This window comes from Eupeodes corollae, chromosome 1 (assembly GCF_945859685.1).
Source record: "Eupeodes corollae chromosome 1, idEupCoro1.1, whole genome shotgun sequence".
Lineage (NCBI taxonomy): Eukaryota > Metazoa > Arthropoda > Insecta > Diptera > Syrphidae > Eupeodes > Eupeodes corollae.
Genome location: NC_079147.1, coordinates 24,664,594 through 24,681,583, shown reverse-complemented (window position 1 = coordinate 24,681,583; position 16,990 = coordinate 24,664,594). Strand labels below are relative to the sequence as shown.

General features: G+C 32.4%; 1 protein-coding gene across 5 annotated transcripts in view; it reads right to left on the bottom strand.

The window, feature by feature from the left end:
• LOC129938670 (putative uncharacterized protein DDB_G0271606) overlaps positions 1–16,990 on the bottom strand; it is a 435,371-nt gene that overhangs the window by 415,379 nt on the left and 3,002 nt on the right. For 4 of the 5 annotated variants that reach the window (XM_056046346.1, XM_056046350.1, XM_056046348.1 and 1 more), the window contains exon 2: positions 8,143–9,180. In XM_056046346.1, coding sequence (XP_055902321.1) covers positions 8,143–9,140 — 998 coding nt within the window. In that variant the 5' untranslated portion in view covers positions 9,141–9,180. Of the gene's footprint in view, positions 1–8,142; positions 9,181–9,243; positions 9,379–16,990 lie in introns of those variants that run through there. The other variant, XM_056046347.1, reaches the window with a different exon arrangement.

Below are 16,990 nucleotides of genomic sequence, written 5' to 3'. Positions count from 1 at the left end.
TGTTGGACCTAGACTCAAGCAAAAGCCTTGAGTTTTAACAGTGTGAGTGTGCGCATCACGAAAATCCTCACCCTAAATTCGCCAACATAAGCCTAATATGCGCGCATGCCCCTAGAGGAGAAAGATGAAGACACCAAAGACTTTTTTTAAGCTCTTGGACAAGACTTATGAGCAGTGCCCTGGCTATGACAATCAAATTGTCTCAGGAGATTACGCCGAACTAGGAAGAAATATCATCGTTGGTGGCACAATCGGGAGATACGGCCTGCACGACACCACCTCCGACAACGGAGTCAGGCTGATCGATTTCAATGCGGTTCGAGACGTTTTGGTCACTGAGAAAGTGACTTACGACGACGACCAAAAAGTACATTAGTTTTGCGAAATGTGACTGAAAAATTTCACCATTTTTGAAGTGAATTTCAACAATTTTTAGTAATGGCGTAGTTTATACTTATCAAATGTCAAAGTATGAAAGCTCCAAAAGTGACAGCTGCCCAAATAGCAAACTATTCAAAAAAACAAAACCTCTTATTGGAAAATCGTTTATCTAAAACACTTTTTATCCATAAGTGCGAATTAAACTTAATTTTGTTTTTAGCTATGATTTTTGTTTGCACTATCGAAAATACGTGCGCACAAAATTGATAAGAACTTCCTCTTGAGTTAAGAATATATACAAAAGTTACTTTAACCCCCCTTTCCCCACTCTAAACCACCGGCCTTCCCAGACACTCTTTTTATGTCTCACCAACAACCCCTGTTTCCTATTTTAATTTGTTGCTGTTTTTTTTTTTTTTCTTTTTAAGTAACAATTTAATCAAAGAACATAAATTCAACAAATAGAAAAAAAAGTAGTTTCATGATAATGAAATAATTGTACAAAGGAGCTTCAAACCAACATTCGTCGTATTCTTCTTTTTTTTGCACTCATTCAACAAAGATACTTAAGTAAACTTTGTACTGATAACAAAGTTAAGTTAAACAAATTACAACAACAATTAAGTGCAGATGCCTACCAACGAACGTAACGACATCAATAAACAAACAAAGTCTAACACCCCTTGATACTACAAAATTAATAACGATAAAAAAAATAAAATCTACTATTTCAAAAACAAATAAAAATACAACAAAAAATAATATCTGAGCGATAAATAAAAGAAGAAAGCGCGATAGAGAGGTGGTTATAAAAAAAGATACAATTTATTTATATATGTATCTTACTTACTTTCGATGTATGTATAGATACTTCAACGCGCAAATTCATTTTTAGATACGTTTTAGGCGCGGATTTTTCAGTTTAATGTTTGAGTACCACCGACAAAATGATTTACAACTTGAATCTTTTTTTTAAAGTTAAGTTTTATGATTGGCAGTGGCAGCTCGCAGCTCACAGCTCAGTACACAAAAGTAAAGGGCAATCGGTTGGTTTTGCAGAAAAGTACACACACAAAAAAAAAACAACTACCAACTATAGAGTTGTACCTACCTAAAGGAAGGACCTTTAGGCAAAAATTGTACAACAACGGTATAGACTCGTATAATCTTCACGAGAAAAGGTGTATGATAAAAAAGCAATAAAAGCGAATCAAATGGATTTATTGTCAGGAGATAATAATAATGTTTTATGATGCCGCGTCAATATTTCTTTAGATTTTTGTTTCTGTATTACAGGGTGGTTATACCGCCTACGCAGATAAAATCGATAACATTAGAAATTACCAATGTATTTCTTTTTTTTTTCGATAAATTTAATATTCAAGTCACAATATACACTCGTATACGGAGTAGAACGTGAGCTTTATGATTTGGGATAAGAAAAAGAACCTACTTCGAGAGAGTTGATATAGCTTCTTGGAGAATAGCGATTAACTATTTATGTCCTATTCCCAATCCTAATATTGTATCTAAATGTATCGAAAAAGTAAAATTCATGAGGAACATTGTTAAATTGCTATAAAATTGATCCCAAAGGCTTCTTTCTGAATTGAGACTTGAGACGTGATTTGGATCAATGTTTCGTAAAACATTCACATCAATTATCGAATCCGATGAAATGAAATGTCAATTTTGACATTTAAAAATTATTAAAAAATCTAAAAAAAAACACTTCAAATTTAAAATTGGCATGGCTGTCAAAACTGATTGCCGCCTAGTAACACGCCTTCTTGAAAAAAAAATTTGAAATACAAATTCTAAAACAAATCTTCCTTTAAGAAGTTGTTTTTTTAGGTCTTTCTTATATAAATATTGGGCAGATTCAAACAACATACGGGACTTCATTTACAGTCAACTGCATTATTTGAACGTAAATTTAGATCAATGCAAGTAGTTAGTCCTCCAAGTGTCACTTCACACTTCAAACTCAGAACTTTACTTCACTAATCTCTACCTTTAGTTAATCGTACCAAGAACCATTCTTTTCTTCAAAACACTTCTTAGGCAAGCAACAAGTCCATTAGGATTTATATTTTGGCAGCTTTTTAGTTTTTCGAGTGTCATATATTTCAAAGTCAGAATTTTACTTTATAAACCTCTACCTTCAATTGATCGTGCCAAAAACCATTGTTTTCTGCAAAACGCTTTTTAGACAAGCAACAAGTCCATTACCATTTGTATTTTGTACTACAAAGAAAGAAAATTGCTTTTAAAATTTGACAAAGAGCCCATTTACATAAAACATTGAATGGAATTGTGCAGAAAATAAATAAATTACAAAGTAGTAAAGTTCAGCTCTGAGTTGAATTAAATAACAAGATCAGCTGTCATTTTGCCTTAAGTAGACTTGACTTGATAGTAAGGAAGATTTTTTTTGACGAACTTTCTAGTCAACTTTGCAATAAATTTTCCTTAATTGATGAGAATGATTAACCTTCAAGCCCTTTATACCGTCTGAACCTAAACATTGCATTAGGAATAGTGAACTATTTTGACAGCTGTCACTTTTGAAACTGTCATCTTTTGAAATTTGACAAACAACTATACCATTAGACTAAAAATATTTAAAATTCACTACAAAAATAATGAACAAAATATAATTACAACGAAGCAATAAGAATTTTGAAAGACAATTTTCTTGACCTTGTTATTTCTAGAAGAAATAGTCAGAATTGGGAACAGATGTCGTGTGATTTAACTTCATTCGACTTTTTATCTTTGGATCCACGTGAAAGACAACGTGTATGCCAATGCTTCACATTCGATTCTTTTTATTCTTTGAAGTTTAAGTAGAATTGATTTTCACTCCAAACCCATCCACAAGTCATGAATCGAATTTTGTAATCGGCGTAGCTATCAAAACTGATTGACGTTTCTTAACACGCCTACTTGAAGTGTAAAGTGTAAGTTCTTCTATAACAAATCTTCATTTAAAAAGTTGTTTGAATAGGGTTTTAAAATGTAAACATTGCATTTTGAATGGTCTGCTATTAAGGTAGCTGTCACTTTTAAATCTGTCATTTTTTGACATTTGACAAACAACTACACGATTTAAAAACGCATTACAAATTTTAATAAAATGACAACATAGTAATCGTAAATTTGACAAGACAAATTTCCTGACCTTCTCATTTCTAAAAGAAATGATCGCAATTGAGTATCAATGCCTATGCCAATGGTTCGCATTCCATTCTTTTAAAAAGTAAATTTCCATTTCAAATCAAATTCTAAAAATGTCATAAAATTTGAAACGTCAAAAAATACCAATTTTAGCGGTTTAGCGCTGAGAAAATTAAATTTTTAGGGAATTCATTTTTTTGACATTAGCAAAAAAAAAATTCGGTAAAATACATCAAAATTAAATTCTAAAAATATCATAACATTAACGTCATACAATTTGAAACGTCAAAAGTTTCCAATTTTAGCCGTTTAGCGCTGAGAAAATTAAATTTTTAGGGAATTCATTTTTTTGACATTAGCAAAAAAAAAATTCGGTAAAATACATCAAAATTAAATTCTAAAAATATCATAACATTAACGTCATACAATTTGAAACGTCAAAAGTTTCCAATTTTAGCCGTTTAGCGCTGAGAAAATTTTCAGGGATTTAATTTGTTTGATTTTACCAACAAACTTTTAGTAACGGAACGAAAAAGATACAGAAGTCGTTAAAAAAAACACCCTAGTGTGTATCTTCTATAACCAAAACACCCTGTATTGAAATTTTTAAATGATTTATTAATGTAAACGAGTACCACGAAAAAAATATGTATAAAATAAAAAAGATCTTAAACAAGAAGCAATACAAAGCTTGAGCTTGTTAAACAAATAGCCATATACCGTGCGTGTTGTCATATAAATGCCTTAAGGTGTTTTAATTTCAACTGAATTTTGCATAGAGATCAACCCCCACGAGAAAATAAAATAAAAAGCTGTTAAAAAGACCGACAGGACGCGTCATATCATCGCGTCGAGTCGGTAAAAGAAAAAACAAACAAACTTTTATGTCAATAAACGGTGATGGTTAAAATTCTTGGATTTATAATAAAATTACATTCCTCAACAAAAGGATGAGAGATTTCTTTGTAGTACACCAATTTTTAGGAATTAGAAAAACTCCAAGACTTGACTTAGAAGGAATCAAAATTTAAATCGTTGAGATTTTTAAAGAACGCAGATTTTTTTAGTATTTGCTTTAGGTCAAAAATTAGCAACTAGTTACTGAACTAGAAATAATTTTCAAAACACTTTTTTCAGCCTGAAATTATTGAGATAAAAACCGGATCTTCATTATAAATTCAACTTGAGAACAATCTTTATGAATTTCAAATTTATTTCGCAGTTGGATACATTGATGCATTTCAACGTAGAAGTACTTGTCTAGATTTTCCGAAATTATGGATTTCCAAAACATTTCTGAAAGGTTTGTTTTGCGTGATTCACACCCTCGAACACAACTTCGCTAGTACTGTAAGTGCATAAGTAATTCATCGATTAACAGTTTTAAAATAAATACATAAACATTTGTTTTTTAATTTCGCTATTACTGTGCTAAAACTGTACAGAGATTTGTTATTTAGCCGTACTAAGTGAATGTTGAATGCCTAACAACACTGTCTTCTGCTGATATTACATTGTTCAGGAATTCAAAACCAATTCTTGTAAACCTTTTTCTTCTTCCCTGATACTCGAACTCATACTATATATCTGCACTGAAAAAGTGTTAAAGTTAAATAAAAAAAAGTCCTTTGTAACGTAAACAGGATCATCATAAATTCTTAGTATCAGTTCAAAAAAATATTCGTAAATATTACATTCTACAATTCTTAACACTAAAATACTGTATCTTCTTAGAAGTGTATTTTTGCTTAGTTCTATTACCTAACATGGCTAAAACACTTTTTAACAGAAAGGGAAAAACGTAACTAAAATGAAACTAATTTCTGTTTCTGTAACGAACCTGTCGTCTAAACGAGGTTATAACATCAAGTTTTTGAAATATGTATTTTAAAAAAATATAGCAACAATGTTGACAACAGTGGGTACCCGTGGCGTGATGGTTACCTAGAGGTTTGGGGTTTAATTCCTGTCCAGATTTGATGGAAAAGTTATAGGTCTGGATTCGAGTTCAGGACAACTTAATACTTTAAAAAGTATTCAGTTGGTTGCGAAACAGAAATAAATACTTAATTTCGTCAAACAGTGTAATTAGAATTTGCTTTTAAAAATGCTTAACTGGTGCTAAAAATCGTTAACCAACAATCAAAGATTAGCGCTTAATGATAGCTACTCTTATGTTGCGTACAGCTACAGTTCGCAGATGAAACGGAATAACACGAACCCCCAAATTCAACATAGCCAGACTAAAGGATCCCACCACCCGTCAACAATTCAGGGACCACCTGTCTCAAGAAATTTTAACAATCAGCAGACGACATCGAACACCATTGAAACACCATTGCTGTGAAAAAATTTTTCATTTCAGCTGCTGGCAGAATAGTCATAGTGACAAGCGTTACTAAATCAACGAATTGACGCAAGAAGCAGAAGATGCTCCAAACAGGTGTGACACCAGGACCGTTTACAGAATAACCAAAGAGCTGACCGATGCACACAGCTCAAAGCAATACTTGGTGAAAGAAGTAGACGATACTGGGATAAGTTCGTTGGATGACCAATTCAGAAGGTGGAAAGAACCTTTTCCTAGGTTTTAAACCGAGTTTGCTTCATCCGCTCATAAAAGAAGCCTGGGCCACCAAAATCTTCCCCGATGAGTGGGAGAACGGAATTATTGTAAGCTCCCAAAAAAAGGAGATCTAACAATGTGCGAAAACTGAAGAGGACTTTGGTTCTACCTGCTGGTGCCAAAATAGTAGCAAAAGTCATACTGGAACGCATCAGAGAACACCATGAGGCCACACTCGATGCCGAACAAGCAGGATTACCGCTGGATCCTCCTGTATTGATAATATCAACACCCTGCGGATCATTATTGAACAGTGCGTTGAATATCGATCACCACTACATCTGCTGTTCATAGACTTCGAAAGGCGTAAGTCGCAATGGATTGGACATACGCTTCGAAAAGGTAACGACTGCACTGCAGGCCAAGCTCACACAAGAAAGAAGAGCTGGATCACCGAGAAGCACATGGCGCAGTACAGTTAAGGCGGAATCAGCTTCACTAGGCAAGAGTTGGGGGGAGCTGAAACACATATCCGGAAACCGTACACGATGGCTTTGTCCTCAAACTAGAAAATATGTAAAGAAACCAATCAATATTACAGAAACCACATTCAGTGATTCAATCTCCATTGAAATTACTTAAAACTAGCTAAAGAGGGTCCCATATAAAGGCACATAAATTATTAATAAGACACCCAATTGCTACAATCTTTGTTTAAATCCAAAATTTATAGGTTAACTTGTATTAAAAACTACCAGGACTTTTCACAAAAACAAACTCAAAACTTTCCCATTCAAAATTACTAAATTATTCAAATCCAAGCCAAACAAACAAAACCGTAACACAATAAAAATCAATAATTTACTTCGATTGAGGTCACCAACCCAAAACATGATGAACAAAACTGACGAAAATATTAACCTTCCACCATTTCCATTTTTTAGTATTTTTTATTGTGTCACAAGGGATAATAAATTATAAAAAACTTTACAGACCACAAAAACTTCTTCATAAATCATGTAGAACTATTAAAACAGGATGTACACAAAACGGGACACCAATATAACCATCGACAAAAGCAACAACAAGAGGGGTCACCCCAATAACTCCAACAGAAAAAAAAAAAGTAAACCATATAACAAGGATTTACAAGCCTATATCCAGTTATATAGGAACAACATGATATAGAACGATAATAATAAATTAAGAAGGATAATAAGAAGACTTTAAGAGGAAACTTTTAGCTCTAAGGGTAAAATAAGTGCGAATCCGCAGGAAGTGTATCTCTGTACAAACGACGACAACGACGAAGAGCATTCAGGAAACCAAAGGAACCAAATTGGTTGCCTTGTTTCTTTTTTTTTCTTGTTTGTTGTTCTTCTTTTTCTTTTTGTAGTTGTTGTTGTTGGGTCAAATTTATGATCCTTGTAAAAAGGTAAAGGAAGAAATCTTATAAATCGCAGTTTACTGCCCACAAAAATAAAAACAAATTAAGGACCCATTGGAGGTCATAACGTGCAATTAGTGTATAAGACCCGCAAAACTCTACGAACTCCAAGGATAATGTATGTACTACACATTGAGATATATTTTTGTTTTTGTAATATTTTCGTCCTTACTCAGTTGGTTGTAAATCATTTTTTATGATGTATGAGAATCACAAACAAAACATAAATTTGAAAAAAAAAGAAAAAGTTCAGATCTCTTTCAAGTGAAATCTTTCGCATGGCTTGGCTTTTTTATTTGCATACTCGAAGTGGAACACGAATTAGTTCCGCATGGAAGGCACCAAATGGTGTCGACAAGGATGTATTATATTTTTTTTTCTGTTTTGGTTTTGCTGTACAAAGTTGAGAGTTTGAGAGCGACGGGCGGCAGCGATGGCGAGAAGAAGTTGTAGAGAGAAACTTTCAAGGACATTTTAATAGTGTGTATAGCAGACCTTCTACATAAGCTATATTCGACGACAAGTACCTAAATATATGAAGGACTCGAGAAGGAAGAAGGAAATTTACCTTATGTAGATGACCTCGTTGTTGGCGTTAATCCTTCGCCATCCAGGTGCTAAATTAGCTGCAGGCGCTGCTCCAACAGCAGCCATTGCTGGTGGCTCTATTGGAATTTGTGGTTTATTCGTCAGAGCGTGACGGGATGCTATTGTTGTTGTTGTTGGTGGTGGAGGTGGTGGTGGTGCAGGAATTTTATTAGTAGGAGGGGGCGGTGGTGGTAGATGTTGTAGTTGTTGTAATTTTACGCCTGGAGCCCCCTCTGATGCCTCAATAGGATATTGTTGTTGGTGTTGTGGTTGTTGTTGCTGTTCTTGGTGATGATGCACCGGAGATTGGTTGTAATTTTGTTGTTGTACATGTTGCTGTTGTTGTTGTTGGGGGAATTGGGGATGTTGGTGCAATTGTTGTCGAGCAATGACATTGTTAGCGATTATTTGCATTCCATTGGAAGAATTATTCGCACCGACCCGCGGGACGAAGGTTTGTTGTCTATGCTGTTGTTGTTGTTGTTGTTGGGTTTGTTGCTGTGGTAGCAATTGTTGTTGAGATTGTTGTGCAACATGATGCATCATATGTTGCGAAGCATGATGATGTCCATTCATCTGCTGATGCTGATGTTGTTGTTGTTGTTGGTGTTGCATCTGATAGTGAACATTTTGTTGTTGCTGATGTTGCGGATGCTGCTGTTGATGATGATGGTGGTGATGTTGCATAACAATGGCCTGCTGTGGATGTTGCTGATTAGATATATTCGCTGCTGCATGATGTTGATGCTGTTGTTGTTGATGCTGCTGCTGATGATGTTGAAGATGTTGTTGTTGCTGTTGATGCTGCATCTGCTGTTGTTGCTGCTGTTGATGTTGTTGTTGTTGTTGCTGTTGTTGCATTACAACTTGTTGCTGTTGTACTAAATTTCCTCGAGACATTACCACAGCATTAACATTACTCGAAATAGCTGCGGCACTGTTTAATGTTTTATGCGTTCCAGCGCTAGCCGCGGCCATTTGAACTTTTATTTTGCTGATGAGATCGAGATTTTAGTTTCTGAAAGAGAAGAAGAAAAATTAATAAAGTTCATTAATATGAATTTAATCTTAAAAAACAAACTTTATAAACAAAACCATATCTTGTGCCTCTAAAAGTGAATTCTTGATGAAAAATATCAGTCCCTTTTATGTTAATCTATTAGACCCTGTCTTATTTTAAATATTGTGAATTTTCTTTTTAAATTTTTGACATTTTTTTTAAAGTTTATGACCAATTTTATTTTACAGTTCTTTTCAAAAACATTAAGTAACTTAGTAAATAATAATTTTTCATATTTTTATTACTAAGCAATACACCTCCTTTAAAAACATATATCACTCCTTCACGCAAGAGCCAAAAAAATATTGCACCAATTAAGATTTATTATCATGCGTTTTATTGCCGAGTTGGTGTTGTTGGTTATTTTTATGAATGTCATGCATGTTCTTCGTGTCGTCGTCATCGTTCGTTTTCGAGTGACAACATCCCTTAGCCAAGGGCAAAAATACTCCATTACCAAGATCGGAATCTCAGACTGACATTTCGGTTTGCCTACAAGCTAAGTACACACTAAATGTGAGAAAGTGTGCGTGAAATGATGCAAAAACCAAACACATTCTCACATTTAGTGTTCCGGCCCATCAAAATGCTTCATTATAGTCTACAGGCACATCTAAATGCTTTATTTAGAATGTTTTATGGCCTCGTTCAAAAACTAAACAATCCTAACCAACAGAATCTGAAGTGCTGACGTGGTCTTAAATTGGAAGATTTGTGTAGCTCTTTAATTTCAATCCAAATAAATGTTGTTGATGTATATAAAATAAGATTGACCAAATACATATTTAATGATTTATTAGTGCTGGTTTTTATTTACTTAAATTATTTGCGAACGCAATATGAGCTGGAACTGGTTAAGTATAAATGGAAATGGACAAAAGTATAACACAATACTTTGTAAAACGACAAAACAGACAATTTTTTCAGGTGTAGTTGGCTTAGAACATTTTTTTGGTGACGTTAGAAGTTCAGGTGGAAACAATAGGCGGATGCCTCAAAATTTCTTTGTACAGACAATGCTACTTGTGAAGTTCCATTGCCAACTTTAGCTAGTTTAGATTCCTCAATTAAATTAGTATTTTCATCATTTAAGCAGTTCGATAATTGCACGACCAAATTTTAGTTTTGTTTGTTGCAGGAATATTTCTGAAAATTTCTTTTTGAGGGACTATGTTAGAGTTAGAATTTTGTTTGTAGTTAGATTTTGGAATACAAATTTGAGGGAACCATGTTTTAAAAATAAGTTGCTTTGTGTAAAGCATTTTTAAGGAAAAAAATAGGCAATATGGTTAAACACAATACCAACTTAAAGAGTGCAATAAATACCTTAAATTTTATTATATTAATTACCTTAAATAGTATTGGCTCTCTCAAAAATATTTTTCTAAGCTAACCTCTGCTTTATGTCTGAAAACTATTGTTTATGTATACTTTCTTCTATGTTCTGCATTTTAAAAAAAGTAATCTACAATAGTATTTATTATATTAAGAAAAACAAAAACATATATGTACGTAAAACTCAATAATTTGTTTTCATTATTAGCAGCATTTTTATTAAACATACCCTTCAAACAATAATAAGTAGACTTGAACTTTGGTAACTTAACATTTTTAAGGAATGAAATGGAATTTAAAAATAGTTGCAAGCTTAAATCATCAAAAACAAACTATAAATATACTTGAATTAATTAAATTGATACAGATTTTAAATACTTGCAAACAAAATTTGAATTCAATAAATTGCGCTCGCACCCTTAACTTGATGGTTCTTCGAACGCATTTTTGATACGATAATTCGAAGTTAGTTATGAAATTTGAACAATTTCGTAGTGATTGCTGTAAATGAGTGAATAAATTATATTTAACTGGTGTTGAACATGCTTTTTTCAAGAAAAAAAATTACATTGGTTCGCTATCAACAAAATGACTGCAAAACTAAAGCTTAAAACTGAGTTTTTCATCGAAAAAAGTAAAAAGAAAAATATGAAAACAAACTTATTAACCACCCCATTTTGTTTTTGCTTTGCAAAGTGCCGCTAGCCCACGGCATCGTTTTTTTTTGTTTGTTTTCACATCTATTCATGGACTAATTGTCAAAATTACAAATACAACAATGTAAACAAACGGGTTTGGGAGAGTGAAACGTACGAAAGATTCCGATCTTGGTAATGGAGTATTTTTGGCCAAGGGTTTATGACTCGAATTTTTTTTGTTGTTTTCAGGCTTTTGAGGACAGAAACAGATTCAAAGGTACGTGCCTTTGGTCATATTTATCACTCGTGTTATGTGCCAAATCCCAGAGAAGTAATGTACCTACTCGTATCTCTACCTTTTTGGATTTTTTAGATGAGAAAATAAAAATGAAAACGAAAACAAGAAGTATGTACATATTTTCCTATTTCGGTCTACCTGCGCTACGTTGCGACAGATTCTTTGAAAGGACCTCCATTTAAAGATTTACAACACTTTAAGGGACAGCTGGAAAAAGAATGATAGGTTCATTACAATGATGAGGACAGGTAAACATTTGAAATGACACATAAATGGACTGACTATAGATACCTCTGAGGAAATGAGTCAGGGTCAGAAGGAAGTTGTGTTTTTTTTTTTCTGTCCTTGATGACGAAATATGAGCACTCTGGATAAGTGAGTTAGATAATTGTTCAATGGAATTACAGGGTGATGACGAAGAGGATCATATGACACTTAATCAAATTAAATGTTACATTATGTCAAACCCTTAGGATATCAAGGCTTTTTAACAAACTCCAAATAATTTGTTTGAATTAATTATGGACTTTAACCACTTAACACTTGCAAAAAGTTTCTTATCCATGAGAGGTGTTGATATTGGCGCCTGTTCGCCAACCTAATCGCATATTTACATATGTCTTTAAAGGTAACACTTTTTTTGGAAACTTTGGACATAAACTTCAAAACTTTTACCTCTTGTCCCCGAAGGTGTAAATTAAATTCTACATAAATGGATTTTGTGGTTTTCGTCATGAAACTTCTAGGAACATATAAGAAAAGTAACAATTTTGTGGTTCCACAGAAGCCACAAGCAAACAAAGGGTTAAAAAAATACCTTAAACTAATATAAAACTCCATCCAAAAGTATGTGAGTCACTGTATGTGTATATAAATTACATAATAATTTATAGCGATTATCTCAGCCATTTGAATCCATTTCAGACAATAAAAAATTGAAAACACCTTTTAGAACGACTTCACTTAAGTACATACATAAATAGTATGTATCTATTTAGGGGTGAGTTTTTATTGTATTCCCTGGGAACTTTTATAAGGCATTGAATGTTATAAAAACAACTTGATTTTACGCTTCCTAACAATCTAGAGATTTTGGTCGCATTCTCAACCCCATAAAATGATAGTAAGTTTTTTTTTTTTTGATAAAAAAGACAATTCAATTTGCATAATTTTTAATTAAAACCGACCAGTTCACAACATACAACAATTACACCATCGAAATGTCAGTGCATGTGTTTGACACATCGCAAATAGACTCAAGTTTTTGATATCTGAGTTTTGAGGAACTGTCAAAAGAAATTAAACACATTTTAGTGACATTTAGTGCATAAATTCAGATTTCCTTCAAAAATTGATTTTTTTTCATGCCGTATGGAACGTCAAATTCTCAGTTAAACATTTAGAAAAAATGTATTAGTGTTAGTGCAAAAAGGGCTAAATCTGCCAACAAATTCAAATCTGCAGATTTTATCTTAAATCAAAAATAAATCAATTAATTTTACCTATGGAATGCAAGAACATGTGTTTTGACAGATCTTATTCCAGAACAAATAGATTTATTTTACCTATGGAAAAACCTTTGCATTTTATAAGAATATATTATATACTTATGTAAATATTTGACATCCATGTCTTATATGAGCTGAAAGCTTGATTTCATGTCAAAATTCCGTACTGAAAAACTTCAGAATCGATTAAAATTACTGCAAAAATACTGAAGAGATGAGATGCGTTCTTTTTAACGTTAATTTTTTTTGTTCCCAAAGTACAACTCATTTCAATAATGCAAATGGTTATGTTAACAAAAAAAATTATATATTTTTCGTAGTAGTTTCGTAGTTCCTAAATTTTTATTAGAAATGTCAGAAAATTGTGAAAATAGTTGATTGCATGATTTTCATAAAAAGTGGTTTTGAATTGTATTTAGTATGCTGTAAACCTTTTCTGCTATTTTTGATTTATTTCTATTTCAACTTTAAATGTCAATTCTCATTAGGTCTGTTCGCGTACCCGCCTAAAACAGCCCCATTTAACGAAAAATACGAAATTTGACTAAATCCTGTTCGCGTATCGCATATACTTAAAAATTTCGTAGTTTTTCGTAAAACAGAGCGCTCACAGGAAAGTAAAATATTTCCCTAACCTACAATTTTTAGCCCAAGAAATTTCTTTGGGCTGATTTGTGAAAATTGTCAAATTTGATAGACATTCAAATAAATTGCTCGCTGTTGCTGTCACTTATAAAATTAAAACTTCTTTTCCCAAAGAACAGCAACAATATTGCAATTTTTAATTTCAGTTTAACCAAGCAGTTGATGTTTTAATTTATCCATTTATAAAAACAAATAAATTCAAAATACGAAATGAAATGATGATGTTTTAAATTCTATATTCTTTTGACAGTAATATTGTGTGAAAAATTTGTTTTTTTCCCGTTCGCTTACTTTTTTGTAGTTTTTCTATTTGTGAGATAATCTTTCCCCCACTCTTTAAAATATCTCTTTTTACGAATTTTAGTACAGAAAGTACGCGAACAGACCTATTATAAATGGGGTGTATATGTTAACATCCCAACAATTCTTAATTTAAGTCATTTGTCAAATAATCTAATAATTTGTTTACTAATTTTGATTCGGAAATTACCTATTTTAAAAGTGACAGTTCGTCAAAAAAAAACATAATAGCCAAACTTTAATCTAGTTATCTGAGATGTCAAAAAAGAAATCCAAAAGAATCCAAGAATTTGAAGAAACCCAAGCATTGATTTCAAATGTGTAAGTTTTTTTTGTCAAAAATCCGAAATAAAATTATTCGTTGAAAATTTGAATTTAAATTAAGCTATCTCAGTTTAGGTATTCAACTAGTTCAATAAAGTATTTAAGAATCCACATACCTAACTGGAGATTGAACGCAGCCACTACATAATTTTAAATGTCAAAAATATATTGCTATAAATATTGCTATAAATGATTTTTATTATTGAAACCAAACATGTAAATGTGTTTAACTAGTTATAGCGACTATTGAACAAATATATTTTTGATATAATCAAGTATTTTAGAATAGAGCTGATCATTGAAATTTAATCTGACAGGTGATAATACAAACAAAATGAAATTAACTATGAAACCAAAAATCATTAAAAACAATAATTTGTATAATCTTAAAATTAAAATTGAACAAAAAGAAAAGCTCATTGGTTACATAATAGTATTTTTCTTCGTACGTTTTAAATTTTAAACACCAATTAATACATTTTTAATGATAGCTATAAACGACCTGTCAAAAAATTCCCTATGTTTGTTTTCAATGATGAAAAGCATTGATAGCTATAACTGGCGCCTAAGCCACATTATGAATTAGCTGTTCTGTCAAATAATCACATATACCAGATTCTTCTAGAACATCTCTGGATTTTTTGGATATCCCAGTTGCTTTGGATCAGCTGTTCTTTTACATGTAAAACAGTAACAAAAATTTGGAATTATATCTACATGAGATTGAACGCAACCACTGTTCAAAAGCCCGCTTTTTGGGCAGATGACAATTCTTAAGCTGTCATCTTGTGACATTTGAAGTAAAAAAATTGCTAAAAATGGACCGATACACGCTTTAAAAACGCATTGAAATTGTTGTTTATGTAATTACCGGTAACACGTCACTTCCACTTAATACCAAACAAATTATTTATCCTTTTTTAATTTACTACAAAATTTATTCTTGTTTTATTATGGAAAAACAATTGTAAATCTCCAGTTATAGCTATCTTTGAAATCGATCCGGGAAAATTTTTGATGGTGTTTCCCTTTGATTATAAATGAAAATTACATACTGATGGATCAGAAATCTCACAAAGAATTTGTTTTGAGAAAAAAATTGTAATATCGCATTTATTTTTCTTTAAAAAATGTTTTTTTTTTTTATCGGAAGGATACTCATTTTCCCGAACAGCTGATACTTTTATGTTCAAAAGTGAAAAGAATCGTTTCACTGATTTGTGTTCTAATTTCACACAATTACAATGACAGATTTCTGTCAGTAAAAATTTGTCGGTGAATTTCAATCAGGATATTTTTTTACAATGACAGACATTTCTAATGATCGCTTAAAACGACCTATCAAAAAATTCCAATGTTTGTTTTTAAAGATAAAAACCAATGGGTGCGTTCAATCTCGTTTTGGATAGGGTATCTTGGATAGGTGGATTTTTAGATACCTTGTTGAATGAGTTGGGTAGCTGTATGAAGATAGCTGTCAAAAAATAAAAACAACTTTCAGCTGTTCACAAAAAGCAGAGAAACATTTATGGCTGAAACACAAACACGCTTCAGCTTCGGCTTCGCCTGACGTTTACGAGTTCAGCCATAGGATTTCAATGCATGCTATCACAATGGAGCTTCGACCTCACGTTTCGTTTGACAATTGTAAGGAAAAAAACGTAATGTAACGTAATGTGACTCCAAACGGAAGCTCTAGTTCAATTAACTGAACATTTGCTTTGTCTGACAGCTCATCAGCTGTAAAAAATGTCAACAAACAAAATATTTGCTCTTTGGAGGGATGAAATAATAGAAATGGCATTCAAAGCAACCTCGAAGCAGGCCCACCGTAACGCAGACGAAGCTGAAGCGTGTTTGTGATTCAGCCATTAAGCTTCGAAGTCCAAATTATTGTAAGTTAAGACACTTAATAATAACACGGATAATTCAACTGATTCGTCGGACGATGATGAATTGATAGGTGCGTAATTTTGAAGTTTAAAAAAATAGATTATAAATACCTTCTAAGATTCGGATGCAAATAGCTTCTTCTTTGTCTATTTTGTACAGAACATCCTCAAATACAACTTCAACTAACATTTTGTATATTATTGTTTACCAACAAATACACAAAGCTTAATTCAATTTTCAAGTTTCTTGAAATTCAACCATGTGTTGAATCAGCTGTTCTGTCAGATACCTACACACACCACAAATTCTTGGATACCTTTGGATTCCTTTTTTTGACATCTCAGCTGTTTTTAATCAGCTATTATTTTACACGTAAAACACTAAAAAAATGGTATCCGGATACCCTATCTGTCTGATTGAACGTAGCCAATGATAGATATAACTGGCACCTTAGATGCCATATAATTGTGAAGTAAGAATACGTTCCATTGGTATTTTAATCATATTTAATTCATATTCCTTGAATCCTAACAAGATCATTATATTTCTTAATTTTAATGTGAGTGTTCGGTAAGCAATCCGATAACGTATCTTAAATACCTTGATATTCGATATGTTTATGACCGCCTATTTTCATTCTCAATTATGTTCTACAAAAACAAAAGTCGACAAAATCAGTGAATGCAAATCGTGTCAATCCGTCAAATATTGACGAAACCATATTTGTTAAACATATTTGAAATTGTGAACCCTCTTGATTAATAACCGAACACGACCAATTCTCATTTTTAATTTTATTCAGATTTTTACGAATTTTCAAGCACAAA